At 43.8% G+C, this 18,281-nt stretch overlaps 1 protein-coding gene and 1 pseudogene across 2 annotated transcripts in view; one reads left to right on the forward strand and one right to left on the reverse strand.

Moving 5' to 3' along the window:
* The first annotated feature begins 308 nt into the window (after positions 1-308).
* On the forward strand, positions 309-1,559 carry LOC311338185 (annotated as a pseudogene). Its single transcript has one exon. The product of its transcript is annotated as an uncharacterized misc_RNA (transcript).
* Positions 1,560-5,504: 3,945 nt separating this feature from the next.
* Positions 5,505-18,281, reverse strand: part of adamts9 (ADAM metallopeptidase with thrombospondin type 1 motif, 9) — a gene marked incomplete at both ends in the record, with an annotated part of 47,237 nt that continues 34,460 nt past the window's right edge. Inside the window, 11 exons of the mRNA XM_084464723.1 lie at positions 5,505-5,594; positions 6,968-7,072; positions 8,254-8,345; positions 9,596-9,729; positions 10,064-10,158; positions 11,157-11,251; positions 11,765-11,894; positions 12,424-12,618; positions 12,720-12,890; positions 14,093-14,269; positions 15,881-16,048. Of these exons, the coding sequence (XP_084320849.1) occupies positions 5,505-5,594; positions 6,968-7,072; positions 8,254-8,345; positions 9,596-9,729; positions 10,064-10,158; positions 11,157-11,251; positions 11,765-11,894; positions 12,424-12,618; positions 12,720-12,890; positions 14,093-14,269; positions 15,881-16,048 (1,452 nt within the window). The remainder of the gene's footprint in view (positions 5,595-6,967; positions 7,073-8,253; positions 8,346-9,595; positions 9,730-10,063; positions 10,159-11,156; positions 11,252-11,764; positions 11,895-12,423; positions 12,619-12,719; positions 12,891-14,092; positions 14,270-15,880; positions 16,049-18,281) is intronic.

Raw genomic sequence — 18,281 nt, forward strand, 5'->3', positions numbered from 1 at the left:
GTTGCTTGGCAAATCTCGGGCACATCCCTAAGGAGAACCCTGTAGTTCCATACAGCAGTAGCTGAGGAAGTACGTACCAAGTACGTACATTCAAAGAGAGAGATGACAGATAAGTCATTGCAGGAATAGTCACCAGCAAAATCCTGAAGAAGTACAGGCTGCAGAGATTGGCAGAAGAGGTTTTGGGATTTTCAAGGAGGAGGTGGACAAAACTGGCAAATGAAAATGTCTGCAGGTACCAGAGGAAGAAGCACGAGGGGATTGCTGCCATGCTGAGATCAACGGTGAGATTGTTCTTTTCACGTGACGATCAGCAGGATCACAACTGGAAAAAAGCAAACGATGACAAAAGAAAAGAAGAAAATGCAGAAAAGATTGCTGGTGGATTCAATGAAGAACCTCCATTTGAAGTTCCTGGCTGAGCAGACCAACCTCCGTCTATCATACTCACTGTTCTGCACACTTCGCCCCTACTGGGTTGTGCATCCAACATTGGCAGATTGTGAAACATGCATGTGCAAACAACATGAAAATCTAGGCTTTATTGACAAAAAGCTTCACCAGATGCACATCATCGACACATCCAATTTGGAGAGCCTGACACAAGCCATCACGTGTGACACCACAAGCAAGCAATGTATGTATGGGGAATGTGAGGAATGCAGCAAGAATACCTATGCACTCACAAGCCACTACAGAGCCACCGATCGTGTCTCCTACCTTCAGTGGGCCACTGTGGACAAATAGCACAAAAATGATCCTGGAGCAGCCTCAAAGATCACTTTGAAAAAAGAATTTAAATGCTCCCAAGAAGAGCTGGTGGAAACGTTTGTCATTTTGCTCCAGAAATTCAGGAGCTATCTCTTTAACATCAGGCAGCAATATGCTTTCTCACGGGCCCTGAAGCTGAACCTCCCTGCAAATGAATGTGCAGTCCATATTGACTTCTCAGAGAGCTACGGCCGCAAGTACAGCGCTGAAGTACAAGCTGTCCATTTTGGTGCATCACACCAACAGGCCACTTTGCACACTGGGGTTTACTATGTGGGGGGGGGGCATCTGCCCCTACCTCCTTTTGCACTGTATCGGCATCCAGACTGAAGGGACCACCTGCCATGGAACACCTGGAGCCCATCCTGAGGGAAATCCGAGAGAGATTCCCGGATGTGACAACGATCCATTTTTTTAGCGACAGCCCCTGCACACAGTACAAGCAGCGTGGTCATTTTTACCTCTTTTGTACTGAAATTTTCAAGAAGGGGTTTACAAGAGGAACCTGGAACTACTTTGAAGCCAGCCATGGCAAAGGCGCCCCGGATGGTGTGGGTGACACATTGAAGAGGAGGGCCGACAGGCTTGTCAGCCAAGGAGTTGATATCCCCACGGCATTGTCCCTGTACCAAGCTCTGAGTGAGGGACAATCTTTTTTCTGGCCGTTGAGGGAAGATCTCCATTGGTATCCCTTGGAGGATGTGCTGACTCATTCCTCCCCCAGAGAACGTTACCTCACGCCACATAGCCATCGCAAGAGAGGTATGGGATACTCTGGCCAGCCATGAAAATTAAATCTGAACATTATAACATCAGCTTTTTAAAATATTGATCAGTTCATGACTATTTTTGATATGCTCATTCATTTTAATGCCAGGTTGTCGGCCTACTGTAATATGACTATTTTTTATGTTTGTCCATTGAATATTTGATCAGATTGTTCAGTTTGTGGTCTTGTTGACATGATAATGATTTTTTTATCATTCCTACTCATCCTGTTGATCCTTCATCAAAACGATATATAAAATATTACTAAACAGTCCTGTGGTCCTGAATATTTATTTGTCACATTTATGTCATGATCTACAATCAAAAGTAATGTATCCATTCAACCGTTACTTTGCACAACCCTGTTACCATATAATTTTTATTAAAATAATCTTAAATGATTTTCTCAGCTCACAAGGGTTTAACCTATTGTCCTTTTAATAGTTTGAATGATTATATGCATAATGTATTTGAGCAAATATTTGAAAATAAATACTGAAATTAGTAAAAAAAAAAACGTGTGACTATTGAAAAGTTGGGCAAAATAGATTTCAAAAGTTGCTTAAATTAATATAAGTCAAGTCTTATCTGAAATTCCATGTGAATGTGACTTTCTTTACTTAATGGTAAAGGATTTCTTAAACAATATTTTAAAATGTACTTTTTTCAGGTTCCTGAGTATTCATAAAAGGGTTGCGCCAAGCATAGCACACAACAAATAAAACATCTCATAAAAAGTGTACCTTTGATGCCTGAGCTGGACGAATCAAATTATTTGATGGTTTATTACCTGTTTTTCTTAAATACATAACAGAAAATGATCAAATAATGGGTCAATTTTTCAAAAGTGTTGATGCCTAAATTATCCTCCAATTCTGGAATGACCCGGTTAGTAACATGTCCTTGGCAACAGAACAAGCAAGTAAATGGCTGTGGGTAAGGAGAAAACATACTTCCTGGGGTGAAAGCTAAGGTAAGCCAGCTGACTAATGTGCTAACGTGTTTGTTTGGTCAGGGTTAGGGGTAGGGCTAGGGGTACGATGCAGTAAAGAGTATTTGGATGCATTAAATGTGGCAATGTGGTGGCAGCATAGAGGGGGGTGACTCCAGGATGTTGGTTTCATTGTTAAGCCCTCAGGAGGTGTTGTGGGCCTAACTTAACGAAACATCAGTGAAAGAGGGTGCCCACTTGATAACCCCAATGAAATGCTGCATACTGCATACTGCTGTTAGATGGGCCATTTGTCTTGTGTTTTTCACCATTGGTTGGTAGCTTAGTGGCCGGCGTGCTTGTAAGGTTAGTTTTGGCAGGGGCTCCTGAATATGTGTTTTCCTTGGATTTTGGCACAAGGGATTATAACATCTGATCCTGTGTATTAGTGAAATATTGTAAATTACGATACTTAGGCCAATATTCAGGGTGGAAAATATTTATTAGCCAAATTACCTTTTAGGTTTTAGTACTTTCCTGTAATTATCTTAATTTTTCTTGCACATAAAATGTATATTTCACATGAAAGCACATTATCGTCTAGAGATGTTATGTGATAAACATGTGATGCCAAACGGCTCAATTTATGACACCAGGCTTTACATTTCACGTGTCACGTAAGACAAACAGAAGTATCTTTGTACAAGAATGCATGTGTAGGCCTATCACACATATATTTAAAAATTAAACACAATATTAATAACATTTGGACGTTTCTATGACCTGATACATGTGGTAAAATATGTAAAATAAAATAAACAGTTGAATAAATACAATTAAATATCCTAATCATCCCTTTTTATTTATGGCACCTGAGAAATTCTGACACTGAATTGGTATTCTGACATTTATAATGACAGCTATGCTCACATGGTGGTGATTGTCAGGTATATTGTATATCCTAAAATAAAAGTAAAATATATAATAAACATTATATTCAGTTGTGTTATACATTTCATATGTCAATACAGCATTCTTCATTTAAATGTTGTATTATTCCCTTTTCCTTTTGTTTTGTGCACATATATACTCAAATAGAGGAACGTATTAATGAAACTATTTCTCAAGTTCTAGAAATCATACCTCTGCTTAAGTGGCTTATGGTGCTGACTGTGGCTTTCATCACCTGATGAAATTCAAAAGACTATAGCTGCTATAAGTGGCCATGTTAACACAATGGCTGTTATTTGACATGACCTGCTTCCATTTCAAAGACTATTCAGACCTCAATTCACAAAATGCATAACGTATGTACACGCAGATTTCCGTTTTCTCCAAAATGGTTCTCAATAAGTAAAAAAAAAACAACAACACAAGACACATTAAAAAAACGAAATGAGTACCCTGATATAGTTGCAAAAGTTAAACACATAAGTGTGGGCAGCGGTGAATTGAACACAACAGTGGCTATAAAAGGATGTGAGGTACCGGTTCGCAAGTGTTCACTGAGGAGGTGTGGTCAGACAGACACAGAGCTTCAGGCAGTGTGGATAGACTGGGCCACTGGAGAGATCTCTGCGGTGCACCTCAGCCTCACTGAAGAGTGAGGCCGACGCATCCTTCCTGGCCCGAGGTGCACGCAGAGCTCTTTCATGTTGCTCCAGCGCTACAGATCTGTCTGCTTGGCTAAAGGCTAAACACTGTTAGCGCTCCCTTGTGTCCCTGAGCTCCACCTGAGAGACAGGCCCCCCCACAGGGGGAAAGCGGATCCCCTCTGATGTCTGCCCGTCAAATCCCGACGGTACCTTTAGCCCGCTGAGCCGTCCTCCCGTGTCAATGGTCACGTGTGCATTGTGTGTACAGTATGTGTGTGTGCTTGTGCCTTTTGTGTGTATAAACGTGTGCATATGCTGTGTGTGCCAAAAAGAGTATACCTTTTTTCTGTTGTTTTGTGAGTGTTTGTGCGTGCGTGTCTGTGTGTGTTTGCATGCGTGAGTGTATGAATATGCTTCTGTGTTAAATATGTGAACGAGTGCAAAGAAGATGTTTTTGGAATTGTCTTCCGTCAGGTGTGTTAAAGTCTAGCACATGTCTTGCCTTTTCCATATATGCACCATTAGTAGCACTATGACCATAAGGCTATGTGTACAGTATTTCCCAGAGTAAGACTGTAATACGATAATGCTGACACACAGATGTACTCGCCTCTACACTATTGGATACACAGTATTCAGTATAGAGACAGCAGTCAGTCTACAATTACTGTAGAAGAAAAAGCACAAGAATGAACATAGCTGCTCATGAGGTATTCGTTAAAGGCTTTGATTGGGTAATAGCTTGTAACACTGGGAAACTGTGAGTTGGTAACAGTGTGATGCTAAAAAAGGCAGTTTGAGCTGAGAAAGTGACTGGAGATAGAGACAAACTAGGATGATGACAATCATTCCAATCAATATCAGAAGATTGGAGAAGATTATAGCTACAGATAGCTATACCAACGCTAGTGAACAGTGGAGTGTGGATGTACCACAATGGCTTTAACAAGACAAAATGGTCCATCTTGCCAGAAAGAAACAGCATATAGCAGGTTTTGCCTCACACACGGCAATCAACAAACAAGTTACATTATTATATAACAAAAGAAAAGCATTATATAATAAATATATTTATACAGTACTTACAGCACATTCATTTACATTATGTACACATTGTGTGGGACGAGGACATCTGGTGGACAGAGTAGAGGCAGTGATTGAGACAGCTTTAGCACCACTGAACAAGAAGGCACGTCCTGGCACGATATAATCACCTGAAAAAGACCTGCCAACAAGATCAAAAAGAAATGATAAGATAGATTAATGACCCTGCTTTTAATCAAGAATGCAAACCTTTAACAGAGATGCATTCTACAAGTCAACATTTATTTTTAGTTTACACAAAATATAATATTGTAAAGGTCCATTGTAAGTGACGTTCTCGGGGACAATTGTAGCATTCATTGGTTGTATAGTACACCTGTTTTATGTAGTGGATTCTATTCCAGTATTACGGCCAGGCTGGAGGAGGCGGATGGAGTACATGTTCCACAGTATCCACCGCACATTCCTGTAACTCTGCTGCCATCCTGTGGAGGCAAGAAGAAGTGCACGGTGAGGTCTTTCTAAAATAGGTTTATAATAAATACAACTTGAGTAAGTACTAGGCCCTGTGGATATGGATAAACAAAAAGATTTTTGTCAAATGCAACTTTAAAGCATCCGAAATGAGGCATTCCACTTTCAGGTTTTTATTTTTTTGAAACATGTGGAAACAACCGCTTAACACTTGCTCATGTTCTAGTCATGTCAGGTCAAAAGTGCTATGCACAAACATGATGTCAATGAGTAGCCTTAGGAAAAAAACATTTAGTGCTGTATAGAGGGAGGATGGAGATCCTGTTCAGTTGGTTAAGGAGTCAATCTGTTATAAGTAAGCTATTTGTGACAGGCTTGTCTTGGTTAGATAGGTTTGCAATTAACCTTTTTAGAAAGTACATGCTCAGCAGCTTAGAAAAAAAGGATACTAAAAGTTTAAAGACCACCATAGTGAACAAGCTCATTAAATACAGACACACAGACAATAACATACTTTGCATGCATAAATCGACTCCCACAACACAATGAGGAAGCCGTGCCAGGCTAACGCCCTATCCTAGGGCATAAACAAACCACAGGGCACAACGAGTGGCTTGGCTGTTCATACCCAAAGAGCCCTCTCCATCTCACTAACATAACCTGTGCTCCCTTTACACCGGCCGCTCTGTGGAAATCAGACCAGGAACGTATCCCTGCTCCCTCCTGTGATGCCAGGAAAGCACTCTACAGCCTGATCTCCATTTCAAAGAGAGAGAGAGAGAGAGAGAGAGAGAGAGAGAGCGGGAGAGAGAGAGAGCGAGAGAGAGCGAGAGAGAGTAGGGGGTTGAGGGTACTTGAGAGAGCAGCTGCCCAATAAGGGTCTTTCCCAGCAGGGTCTCAGGGAGCCAGAGGAGTTTTGGATGAGGGAGCCCACTTGGGAATGTGCCCAGACAGCCTTCTCCTCAGCTCAAGAGTGCAAAGAGGACGGGAGCGAGAGAGGGAGAGAGAGAGAGAGGTAGGGAGGGAATGAAGGAGGGAGGGAATGAAGGAGGGAGGGGGGAGGGAGGGAGTGGGGAAGGTGGGTGATTGGAGGGATTAAATGTGAGCGGAGTTCATGATGAATAATCAAAAAAAAACGAGAGTGGAATCAAGAGGCACTGATGTAGGGAAGTAGTGAAAGATGGGGAATGAGAATGGGCTGCCAGGAGCTAATGAATAACAACTTAGGACTGAGTGTGCAAAGACTCAAAGCCGTTATTCCTTGGTTTAATGGAACTAAGATACCAAAGGGGGCTCCAAGAAAGATCGCTGGCTTTCTGTCTTTTAATCGTGCCGACTTGGAGAGCGTGATCTAGCGTGAAGTGTTGACCCGGTTCATCTGTACCTGTGATCTACTGATCTCAGCCACTGCATAGTTGCCCTGGGTGATCCAGTGGGTGTCCTGGGCCACCTGCAGTCCTGTACCTGAGAGGTTGACTCTGAATTGCCCCTGCAAAGGAGGGAGAGGTTTGGTCAGAGACAAGCTTCAGCATGACGACAGGCGATTGGCAACGCTGCACACATTTCCAGTTCTAAAAATATAGTATATACGTAAACTATATATGCCTATATAACAGGGCTTCATGACATTTTCTCTACCACAAACACGAAGAGAGAGAGAGCTGGCTAACTGGTAAATCTGGCTATTCCAAATAGAGTAAATTAAGCACTCAATGCAAGTTCACATACAGTACAGGCTATGAGCTCTGGAGCCGACTATGGATCTGGTGAGATTGATTCATTCTCACACCTTATGATGCATATACATCAGGTGTGAGAATGAATCATCCTCACACCTGATGTAGCATTTACATCAGGTGTATATACTGGCTTGTCTAGCATATACACCACACTGTGTGACAGCACAGACAGATCACACAGAGTCACACACACACACACACACACACACACACACACACACACACACACACACACACACACACACACACACACACACACACACACACAATGAAACAAACAGAGAGGGGGGCTCCCAACTGCCCAGCTCCCATGTTTCCAAAGGCAAACCGTGGAAAACACAGTAGAGGGGGAAAAGTAGGTCAAAGGGTGCATTTGAGGTACTTCTTTTTAACTTTTGTCTTCCCCTCCGTGTTTTACTGGCTTTCCCTGGTGGTTGGCTGCTGATCATTAACAGGGTGGAGACGCAGGTCATCTGGGCCGCACATTGGGAGCAGGATAGGACTAGAGGGGTACGTGGGTACTGTGGGAACCTCGGGGCCAAGAGCACGGCAATCGTGCACATAAAGGAGGAAACACCATAGGGGGCAGAGTGTGCACGTTAAGCATTTGCACACGGCCATAAATGAACCCACAGCACAAACACAGAACACACTCAAATGCAACTGTGTGTGCGAAAACTAATAAACTTGTGTGGGTTTTGTGTGTATGCGCTCCAGTGTCTTTTGATATAATCATTACCAGCCACATTGGGGGTTTCCTTTCCAAGAAGAAGAATAGCTCGAATGAGTATTGGTTGGAGCCACATTTAATGATGACTGGCACGGCTGCTTTAAAGCTGAACCCTATGATACTATGAAGACTATGTTGACTGGAGAGTAGATTGGAACAATGCTGATGTACTGATATTCCTTCCCTCGTCGTAGTTCTCACCTGTGGACAGTGGGCGGCGCTAAAGCAGTCTCCAGCTGTTGCAAAGGGGACTCGCTGGCCTTCATGGGTGGATGCAAACTGCCAGTCTGTGGCTAAAGGACAAAACAGAATGACAAGGACGTAGAAGAAGAAAAAGAAAGAAAGCAGTGACACGTGACGTATTTTTTTTTAATGCTGGAGTAAGTTCGTCTTTCTGAAGCGTCATTATACCAAATATTTTGAAAAGCTTTCCAAGACCTTTTTGGAGCTTGTGAGATGCTGGTCTGTTTACAACAGATGATCCTAAACGTAACACCAGTTTTGTGTAGTCGTGCAATTTTAACCTAAACCCTGCTCCCTTTTAAGTGTGTCTCACAAATCACCTGGCAAGACATCTTGACTCCATTAGGCCAATCAGCTATGGGCATAATTAAGTGGAAAAGGAAACTAAACCTTTAGTGAGAGTGATGACATAGGAGAGCTCTAATTAACGCAGGCCTAGGAGGGTGAGGGAGACGTTCTGTGTCTAGCTGTCTCCCCGGCTATTACCAATTAGCTCTTTGTTTAATTGTTAACCTGGTATGCGTCTTACTACTTTTCCGTTCAGTAATCCCCTTAGTAGTAGCAGCATTGAAAGTCTTCCCTCATGAAGTGAGTGTGTGGGGGTGTTCCCATGCATGGTATTTATAGTAAAACTTAAGTTTACGACAATCATTCCCGGAAATCCCTGTTTAAACAACCCCAAGATTCTCCACTTGAAGCGTGAATGCTAATGCCTGACTTGACAAACGTCTTTTCTGAACTGTAAAGCCCAGATCTCTTTATATGGAAATGTGGTTTGAATGCAGCCTCCCTTTTTCCCTCGGTCAGGCTTCTGTGGGATACGGCTTTTACTTTAATAGTACATAAGGAGCATGTAAAAGTCTCTAACAGACACGCACTGTAACGTACACCTTGTTTAAGCTGTCACTACGAGCAGCAGACAACCTGTTCTTACCTAGAGGGATCCTTCAGGTGTTTCCTAATTGCATTGTGACCTTGAGTTGATCACGGAAAGCCCTCGGCGGTGCTTTAATGAATTCTGAGAAGGTTTGACTGATTCATGAACGCTGAAACGATTAATCGTTTAATCGTTGAATAATTGAATTGTCATTTACTAAGTAGAAAGAGTTCCTTGACAGATGTGTGTGAGAGAGAGAGAGAGAGAGAGAGAGAGAGAGAGAGAGAGAGAGAGAGAGAGAGAGAGAGAGAGAGAGAGAGAGAGAGAGAGAGAGAGAGAGAGAGAGAGAGAGAGAGAGAGAGAGAGAGAGTGAGTGTGTGTGTGTGTGTGTGTGTGTGTGTGTGTGTGTGTGTGTGAACTCACTGATGATGTGCATCTTGCTGAGGTCCAGGCGGACCTTGGAGAAGGCGGAGAGGCCAGCTGCGCTGTAGTCTTTCCTGCACTCACAGTCCTCTCTGCTGGAGCCGTTTGCTGGACACTGGGTGGGGTCTATCAGTCTGTACAATGTACGACCCATAGAGCACACACACACACACACAATAAAGAGGAAGATATGTGAATAGACCGAAACTCGCACACACACACACACACACACACACACACACACACACACACACACACACACACACACACACACACACACACACACACACACACACACACACACACACACACACACACACACACACACTCTTCATCCCTCATTTCACATTTCACTTCAGCCTTCTCCAAATAGGCTTCAGTCTAAGTGAATCCCTTTTTCTGAAGTGTGTAGCATATTATATTAAAATAGGACACTAGTTCACCATCATCCCCATTAGCAGACATTACCTGAAGCCAAAGACCTCGGAGAAGTTCTCCCGTTCCCCAGCAGTCAGGGTGAGGTACTCCTGTGGCGTGTCCGTCTGTAGGCCAGCACAGTAGACCTGAGGGAGCAGAGGAGGAGGACCAGGAAGATGAGAAGGAGGAGGACCAGGAAGATGAGAAGGAGGAGGACCAGGAAGATGAGAAGGAGGAGGACCAGGAAGATGAGAAGGAGGAGGACCAGGAAGATGAGGAGGAGGAGGAGGAGGACCAGGAAGATGGTGATGAGGAGGAGGACCAGGAAGAGGCGGAGGAGGAGGACCAGGAAGATGAGGAGGAGGAGGAGGAGGACCAGGAAGATGGTGATGAGGAGGAGGACCAGGAAGAGGAGGAGGAGGAGGACCAGGAAGATGAGGAGGTGGAGGACCAGGAAGATGAAGAGGAGGAGGAGGAGGAGGAGGAGGAGGAGGAAGAAGATGAGGAGGAGAACGAGGACAGTAGGTGAAAAATAGGTTGAATCAGAAGGATAGGAAATGGAAAAGTAGAGAAGGTGAGGTATGGCACAATGGAGAAATGTTACAAACATAACAAATATTAATAAGGAGAAATTTAGAATAAATATATACAGATAACATATTTAATCATATAACTTATCATGATACTCATATGATATACTACAACCAGGTTCGGGGGTGAGAGGTTAACAGCGAGAGAATGAATTCAGAGGGAGAACGCATACATTGAAAAATCTGGACTGAGTGACAAAGCCACATGACGTGATCTGGTTAAGTTATATTACTCATGGACAGCGAGAGGACAGGATGTCTGTCTGAAAGATTCTTCCACCACATGTCTTCGTCTGCTGCACCATGGCGTGAGTGAGCTCAGTTATTGTGAGTGAGTAATATAAATGTTCAAGCGTTGAGGTCCATATGTATAGCCCCCACCATACACACATGTGCATGTGTGCACACCACGATGGAAAGAAATGTTAATGCTAATCCTGTCACAGAAGTACAGAAGTACTTCCATTCTCTACCTCTCTTCTTAAATGCAGATGACTGACACATGCATTTTAAAGGGCGTGTCTTCATCAAGTTAGAATATCCTCCAAAGTTACCTTGAGTGCTTTCCCATGGATTCGGAGAAAGTGCTCCCCATCTGGGACGCGCCCATGCAGTCTCTGGACGTCCTGGCAGCTCACAGGCAAATGGCCTGGGGGACAAAGGGGGGAAGGAGAAAGGTTCAACTCAATAGGTGTTTCTTTGAGAAACACAGACTGTATGACTATGCATACAGACACACACCAAGCACACATACATGCACACACCCATACTCAATCACACAGGCACACACACACACATACACACACACACACACACACACGTACACACAAATTTCAAAAGGCCGGTCAAGTGTGGCAAATTGCTGTACTGAATCACAGAAAATTTATAGCGCCTCATTCTTTGATGTTGGTCCATTCTACTGTATTCTACTGTATTGTACTGTACTGTAGGCACACAAGGGGCAGAGAGCTCAAGCTTGCTGTTTGTCTCAGACGGTAAACATTTCACCCTCAGGCCAGACGTTGGAGATAAGGACATCAAGGGCCGGCTAGACTCCAGGCCTCTGTTATTCCACAGATACTTTGTGGCGGTGGGCGCAGTAAGGCGTGCAGCTCCGTCTGCTGAGCCTTCCACGTCAGGGACAGATGTTTGTGGTACTCACAGTCCAGGTTGCTGCAGACCTTCCTCCTCTCTGGCATGGCGTCCAGGGAACACCTGGTGACCTGCTGACCGTCTGCCGTCACACACTGTAGATTCCTCTCCATCACCCCACCCCCACAACTCACCGAGCACTGGTGGACGGAGCACAGCAGAGCATCGTTTGAATACTTGATTCTGATATGTTAACGAGGTTCCAAGGGTGTGCATTGTTTTTCAATTACGGGACCACTCTGTCTTTTAACTGTTGTGAATCAACGCGCTACAGCCGTAGACCAGCTTAGAATACTGTTGAATTTCTGAACTATTTTGTAACTGTTCTTTAATAACATCTCTGCTTTTTACAAAAGAAGAAGGACAATGCAAAGTCGCATGCACCCCTAGAGGAAGCCTTGCTCTACTTTTCTGCTGTTTTCTATATGCAACAATGACAGTAGACTGTAGGCTGACATCCAGGAGAGAGAGCACGGCCAGGCAGGGCTCACTAGGATAAATTTTGTTTAAAGCAATTGATGCATATGGGTTTATGGATCAAATATTTGTAATAGACAACAAAAGAAAGTAAAGCAAATGTAGTCAGGTTTTTGGAGTATGAATGAATGCCTGTAGGCTCATGGTCTTATAAATAAATGAAATATTTGATAAAGGCCAAGCCATGCTCACCGGCCCCCAGGTTCCGGCCCTCCATTCCTGCGGGGCCAGGCAGGGGCCCATAGTACAGGGCAAGTAGCTCTCAGGGGGGGTCCCGGGGCAGTTTGAAGAAGACTGATGTCCGTACTCATAGTTGTCATTCCCCGAATGCACCTCACTGCAGGATACCATACGCCGGCGGAAGCCCTGGCCACAGCTCGCTGAACACTGGATCATGGAGAGAATCAAATCCATGATTTATACGTGGATTACCTGCCACTAACCCTATCTTGAGTTTGAGTTTATTTGAAAGAATTATCAGCACTCACGTCAGTCCAATCCCCGGTGACCCAGACAAAGTCACAAGGGTGGCTGTTACAGGGCTCAGAGTCCGGGGCTCGGACCTGGTTTGAACAGAACATGTCATGGACCTCGTCCCCCAGCTGGTCCACACACTGCATGGCCCGTCCCCGATGGCCCGTCCCGCATGACTTACTGCACTACGGTAGAAGGACGCAACCAAGTTAGTTGTGCACCTGTTTGTAAATGGGTAAATACATGGTGAGTGCCCACTTGGTGTATACCCCAATGTATACCCCTACCCCAGACTAAGGACATCATGGCTCAAGGAAGTTCTCATTAAAATCGAGTCCTATGAGCTCAACTCAGAACAATCTATTATGTGGAATAATGTCAAGAGAGCAGTATGGCAAGATCAGCTCATCACACCTAACTTTGCAGTGTGTGTTTGAGATTGAAGGTCTTAAATGAACCACCTATCAGTGTAGGTGCGTTTGATTGGACCGGGTTAGCTGTTGCCTACAGTGTACTGCCAGAACTAGCTACACCCATTTTGACCCAGAAAGATTTTATAACACCTTTCCATCTTGGACTGTGAACATCAGCAATGTTTTGGGAAAAGACGTTAGCCTTTTAAATGTTTTTACTGCTTTGATTGATCTTTGAGTTGATAGTCGAAGGCTGTGTTGAATCTAGAGTCCATCCTGGGCCATGTATACATAAGGGGTGTTAAAATGTCGTAGTGTGCTTTTGGCTTCGACTTGGGGCAGATACACCATTAGGAAGGGGAGCAACTGAGTCTGGTCCATATCAGCCTTCCACAGACACTGTCAAACAACAATGAAAAACGCGGTGCAATAGGGGTGTATTTTGGAAGTTGAAGTGTGGATGCCAATTTATTCTGCAGAAAGTGGTTTAACCACAATACTTTGGGTTCATAACTTTTGTTATTAACATAATTAAACACACCGCCTGTGCATGGTAGGACTCCTTTTCTTAGGACTACGAAACACACATCAGGTGAAATGTGCTAATTAATGTCTAGCTGTTCTTTGGAAGTTAGAAACTTTTCACATTTAATCAGGAACATGTTAATAACATCGAATGTTAATAACATCCAGCATTTAAACAGACTACTCTGCGTCGAAGATATCTAATTGCGCAAGAGCCGGCCTCTGCGTGGCAAAAAAAATAATAGATCATCTGACTTTGATCATAGGTCTGCACACATAGCAACTCTCCTCTCCCTTTCTCTCTCCCCAACGTGCGCACAATGCGTGCGCGGTGCGCCTCCAGAGTAGAGCGAAACTCTCCATCAGCAGGACAGATCCACGCACTCCTCGTGTCACCACGTGTCACATTTTAGACGGGTTTATTTTACAGTTATCAAAACTGATCTTACTTGTTGCCATTCTTCTTCCCGCCATTGGTACCGCGAGGGACACTCGGTAACGCTGCACGGCTGACCGGAAGCCGGTCGCGAGCGGTGGGAGCAATCGGTCTCGTGCGGACTCCGTCGGTTCCCGAGCCGACAGGAGACCTCGCGCCGCTGCGTACCGGCGCCACATGTCGCCGAACACTGAACAGACAACGGGTAGGATTTAGAAATGACAATGCTTTTAAATCGTTATTTTTGTTTTGCTACTGTACTGAACTGCGCATTTCGAACATAGTATAGCCGTTTGTTTACTCACATGTGCACGCATTTGATATCACTGATGATGTCAGGCCCTGTAGCCTAGATTTCCGGATCGATTCGGTAACTTCATTTGTGAATTCGTTTTGTGACATTCAGACACACTAACTATCAATAGGCTAGGGTATTTATAAAATGACTATATAATAACCAAATCATTTATTTATTACTTATTGTACTTCATCCAGTTTATATCACCATATATTCATTTATGATAGGAACCATTAAAAAATGTTTTATTGAACACTAAAAGCCATGTCTTTTTTTTTATTATTATACCAGGCTTTTGTGCCTTCTTAAAATAAAAGAAGAGCAGGATTTGTAAAAAAATGAATAAAGTATAGTCTAGTATATTTTAGTTCCACATCTCCAATATAAATAAGATATGTAAGGGTAAATATGACTTTATGACTGTATTCTATCTGTTGTACTGGCACTGTTATTAATGTTTCCAATGTTAACATGTGTCTTGTGTTTTTCCAGCATTAAATAACTTCCAGGCACCCTGTTGCAAGACCATGCTGCACTTCCACTAAGACCCTGCAGGAGCGTCATTCCCTGAGAGAGAGAGAGAGAGATACACTGGAAGAGAGAGAGAGAGAGAGAGAGAGAGAGAGAGAGAGAGAGAGAGAGAGAGAGAGAGAGAGAGAGAGAGAGAGAGAGAGAGAGCAACCATCCAGCAGGGATGGAGCACACATGTCAGAGGGAGCCTCGACCAATGGGGCGAGTCGGAGAGGAGAGGTAAGAAAAAATTTGAAAGGAAAGAATCAAAGAAGAGCAAAAGAAAAAGAGAGGGAGGTTCTGCCAGCCCAGATGCAAGCCATGAGTGACTGGCCTGAAATCACGTAAAGATGGCTTCTCTTGCAGGCCACTAAAAAGAGAGGGGCCGAAAAGTGTCACGAAAGGATAAGAAAGGAGAAGGTAAGAGAGACTCAAATGTTTGTTCATACGTAAAAAGGGGTGAGAGAACTAATTTTAAAAAAAAATGCAATGAGAGAAAACACAGGGAAAGAGGTTTTGTTTTGTGGCATTTTCTAACATTTTCTAAACTGGATCTCCACTAGTCCGGGGTTGAAAGAGAGCTTTGGACCTGCCTTCCTCCCTGTGCCAGTTAGCTGTAGTGTAGCAGCAGCACATGGTCCCACTCCGTGGCCCCCAGCCCGCCTCAAGGCCGTGGGCCGACCAGCCCACCGCTCACCACAGAATCATGTGGAACACCACCCTCAGCCCAGTTAGCCGCCTTGCTCGGGGAATCAGTGACCACGGCAGTAAGCCCCGTTGTGCAACAGATGTTTGGACACACATCCACACACACAAGCACACACAAGCACACACACACACACACACACCACAGAGCACCAGTAAGCTGTTACACATTACAGCATGAAGAGAAAGAAAGAAGGTCTTGCAAGTCTGCCAGTGTGAAAGCATCAGGGTTATTTGCGAGCAGAGGCTGGGTGAGGGTAAGGATGGGGGGGGGCAGCGGTGCCGTACCTTTCCCCAGCCGCCCGTCTTCCACTTGGGGCAGCGGCTCCCGCGGCAGCGCCTCTGCCTGGCAGGCTTGGGCAGCAAGCGGCAGTTCTGCTCCGGGACGGGGAGCCCTGACCCGGTCACACAGCTCACCGGGCGGTTCCTGAAGCCTTTTCCGCAGGAGGCCGAACACTGCAAGGAGCATACAGGAGTTCATCAAAAAAAGGAGGACAGGTGATCCCGTCAGTGGTCCTTTGACTTGAGGTGTGCCGCTAAAAAATAAACGATGAATGCGCATGCAGTGGCTGAGCAAAAGGTATGGAGCCCCCTGTTTACACAATTATTACTATGATAAGGGAAGAAAATAAAAGTTTATTTAGCAGACACACATTAACATGAAACATCAGTGGAAAACATTAGAATGGGAAACATGGTTAAATTCACAAAGCAACACTATTTTTAAATAATAAAAAGCCAACATACTAAATTACTGAACAATATTTAGAATGTCGTTTATTTTATCTATCCTTTTGATTAATGTCAATGTTAATTGTCCATTTCAAGAATAAAATCCCACCTACAGGTTGAAAAACGCTCATCTAATTGTTTTTCATTTTCTGACATTGTCATGGAAATGGAATCAGTATTTGTTATCTGTTCCAAAAAGCATTGGGATGTTTAAGCTTTGAGTAGGACAGGTTTAAGTTGAATCATTTCAATGTATTATTTCAATAGGATGAATAATGTGAACGAACCAAATGGTTAAAGGGTTCAGAATTCAGGCATTCCTTGTGATAACTGTTGTTGAATAGTTTGATTTGTTCAATTGTTTTGTCTTAAATACTGAATAATAAAAAATAAAAAACGACAGCATGCACCACGTGGGCTTCACGGACCCCGTGTGGAAAAGCGCGCCATGCCAGTCCGCCAGCGGTTCTGATCCACTTCCGGGTTTCTCCTGAGCCACTGGGCGTCCTATAACACGCTCCGACAGTGGACGGCCCACACCAGCCATGCGCGCCAACAAACACACGCACAGACACCAGAGTGACAGCAGGGGGAAGTAGGGTGGGAGGGGCTTGGCTCGGTGGTGCTCGGGTTAATCAAAGGGGGCGTCGGGTGTAGCGATGGATAGGAGGTGACAGGCTCTGGAGCTGAATGAGTCCAGAGCCCCGCAGCGAGGGGCACCGCTCGGCCCAGAGAGGGACAGCACCAACACTCTGTGACCCTTCACCTCATTCTGGGGATGCGTACGGGGTCCACCTCAACAACCATTCATAAAGTGGGGAGAAGTGTAGTGATGAGCGATGAGGTTAGCAGTGATGTAGATGAGTCGCTGTTAATACGGTGTATGGGTGAGGAAATAAATAATCATTTCAGGTTTGGTTTCATCACACTGTTGCGCTGCTCATGGGTGAGTTACAGAGGCACAGCCAAACGATGTTAACTCTGTAGGATACAAAACCAATAAAAACAATTCAATGTGTCTTTCTTCTTCCTTTGAACCAAATAAAAAAAGTAATATGCCAAATAAAATGTGACTAATGATTTTTTCTTTCATCCAGAATAAAAAAGTATTGGTTTTAAGTTTCATTTTGAATTCCAGCGTCTTTAAATGTATTGCTGTATTATAAATATCAGGGGAACTACGCAGATTTATTTTAACATTAGTGTGAACTCTTAGTGTGTAACTCTTTCTTGATGGAGCATTGAAAAGAAAATCTCTGTGGCTGAAGATAATTCAGACAAAAAGATAATCTTTCATTGATGCAGCTGAATATTGATCAATTTAGAAAAAATATGTTTCATATGAATATATAAAACATGTTTTACATGAACTCGGGTAAGCCAATTGCACACTATGCCCTGGGCCGTGCTGGAAATTTTATGAAGAATAGGGCTTTACAGGGAAGGCTGAAGTTATTAAAAACAGACATTTACAATCTAAGGCAAACTGCCAGCATGCTGTTATGCTTTTCAGGCCAAACCATCTTGGTTTTATATAGTAAAAAAAAAAAAAAGGAACCATTTCAGAGCACTTGAATACCCAAGCTTGGGAATTATTAGAAAGTAAATCACCAGCCACTTTCTCAGTCCATGAAATCTCATGCAGACTACATTAATGTTCTCTGGGGCGGAATAAATAACTTAATCACAGTAGCAGTTGTCTTAAATTACCCTGGAGCACACACACACATACTTAACGTGACATATTTCTAAACGATAGACATTAAACCCACGTTCACTCATCTGACAGCTGTAAATAAACAAAGGTATATGATTATTCCTTCTTGTGTGATTCAAATGCAGACCACAAAAAATAGGTGAGTTAGGTGAATCTGCCCTTTTGCTGCAAGGTTCAATATGCTTCATTTGTACCATCTAACTTTGTGTACAGAATTAGTTCAAATAAAACCTTCTTTCA

Source organism: Micromesistius poutassou, assembly GCF_964030765.1.
Source record: "Micromesistius poutassou genome assembly, chromosome: 2".
NCBI lineage: Eukaryota > Metazoa > Chordata > Actinopteri > Gadiformes > Gadidae > Micromesistius > Micromesistius poutassou.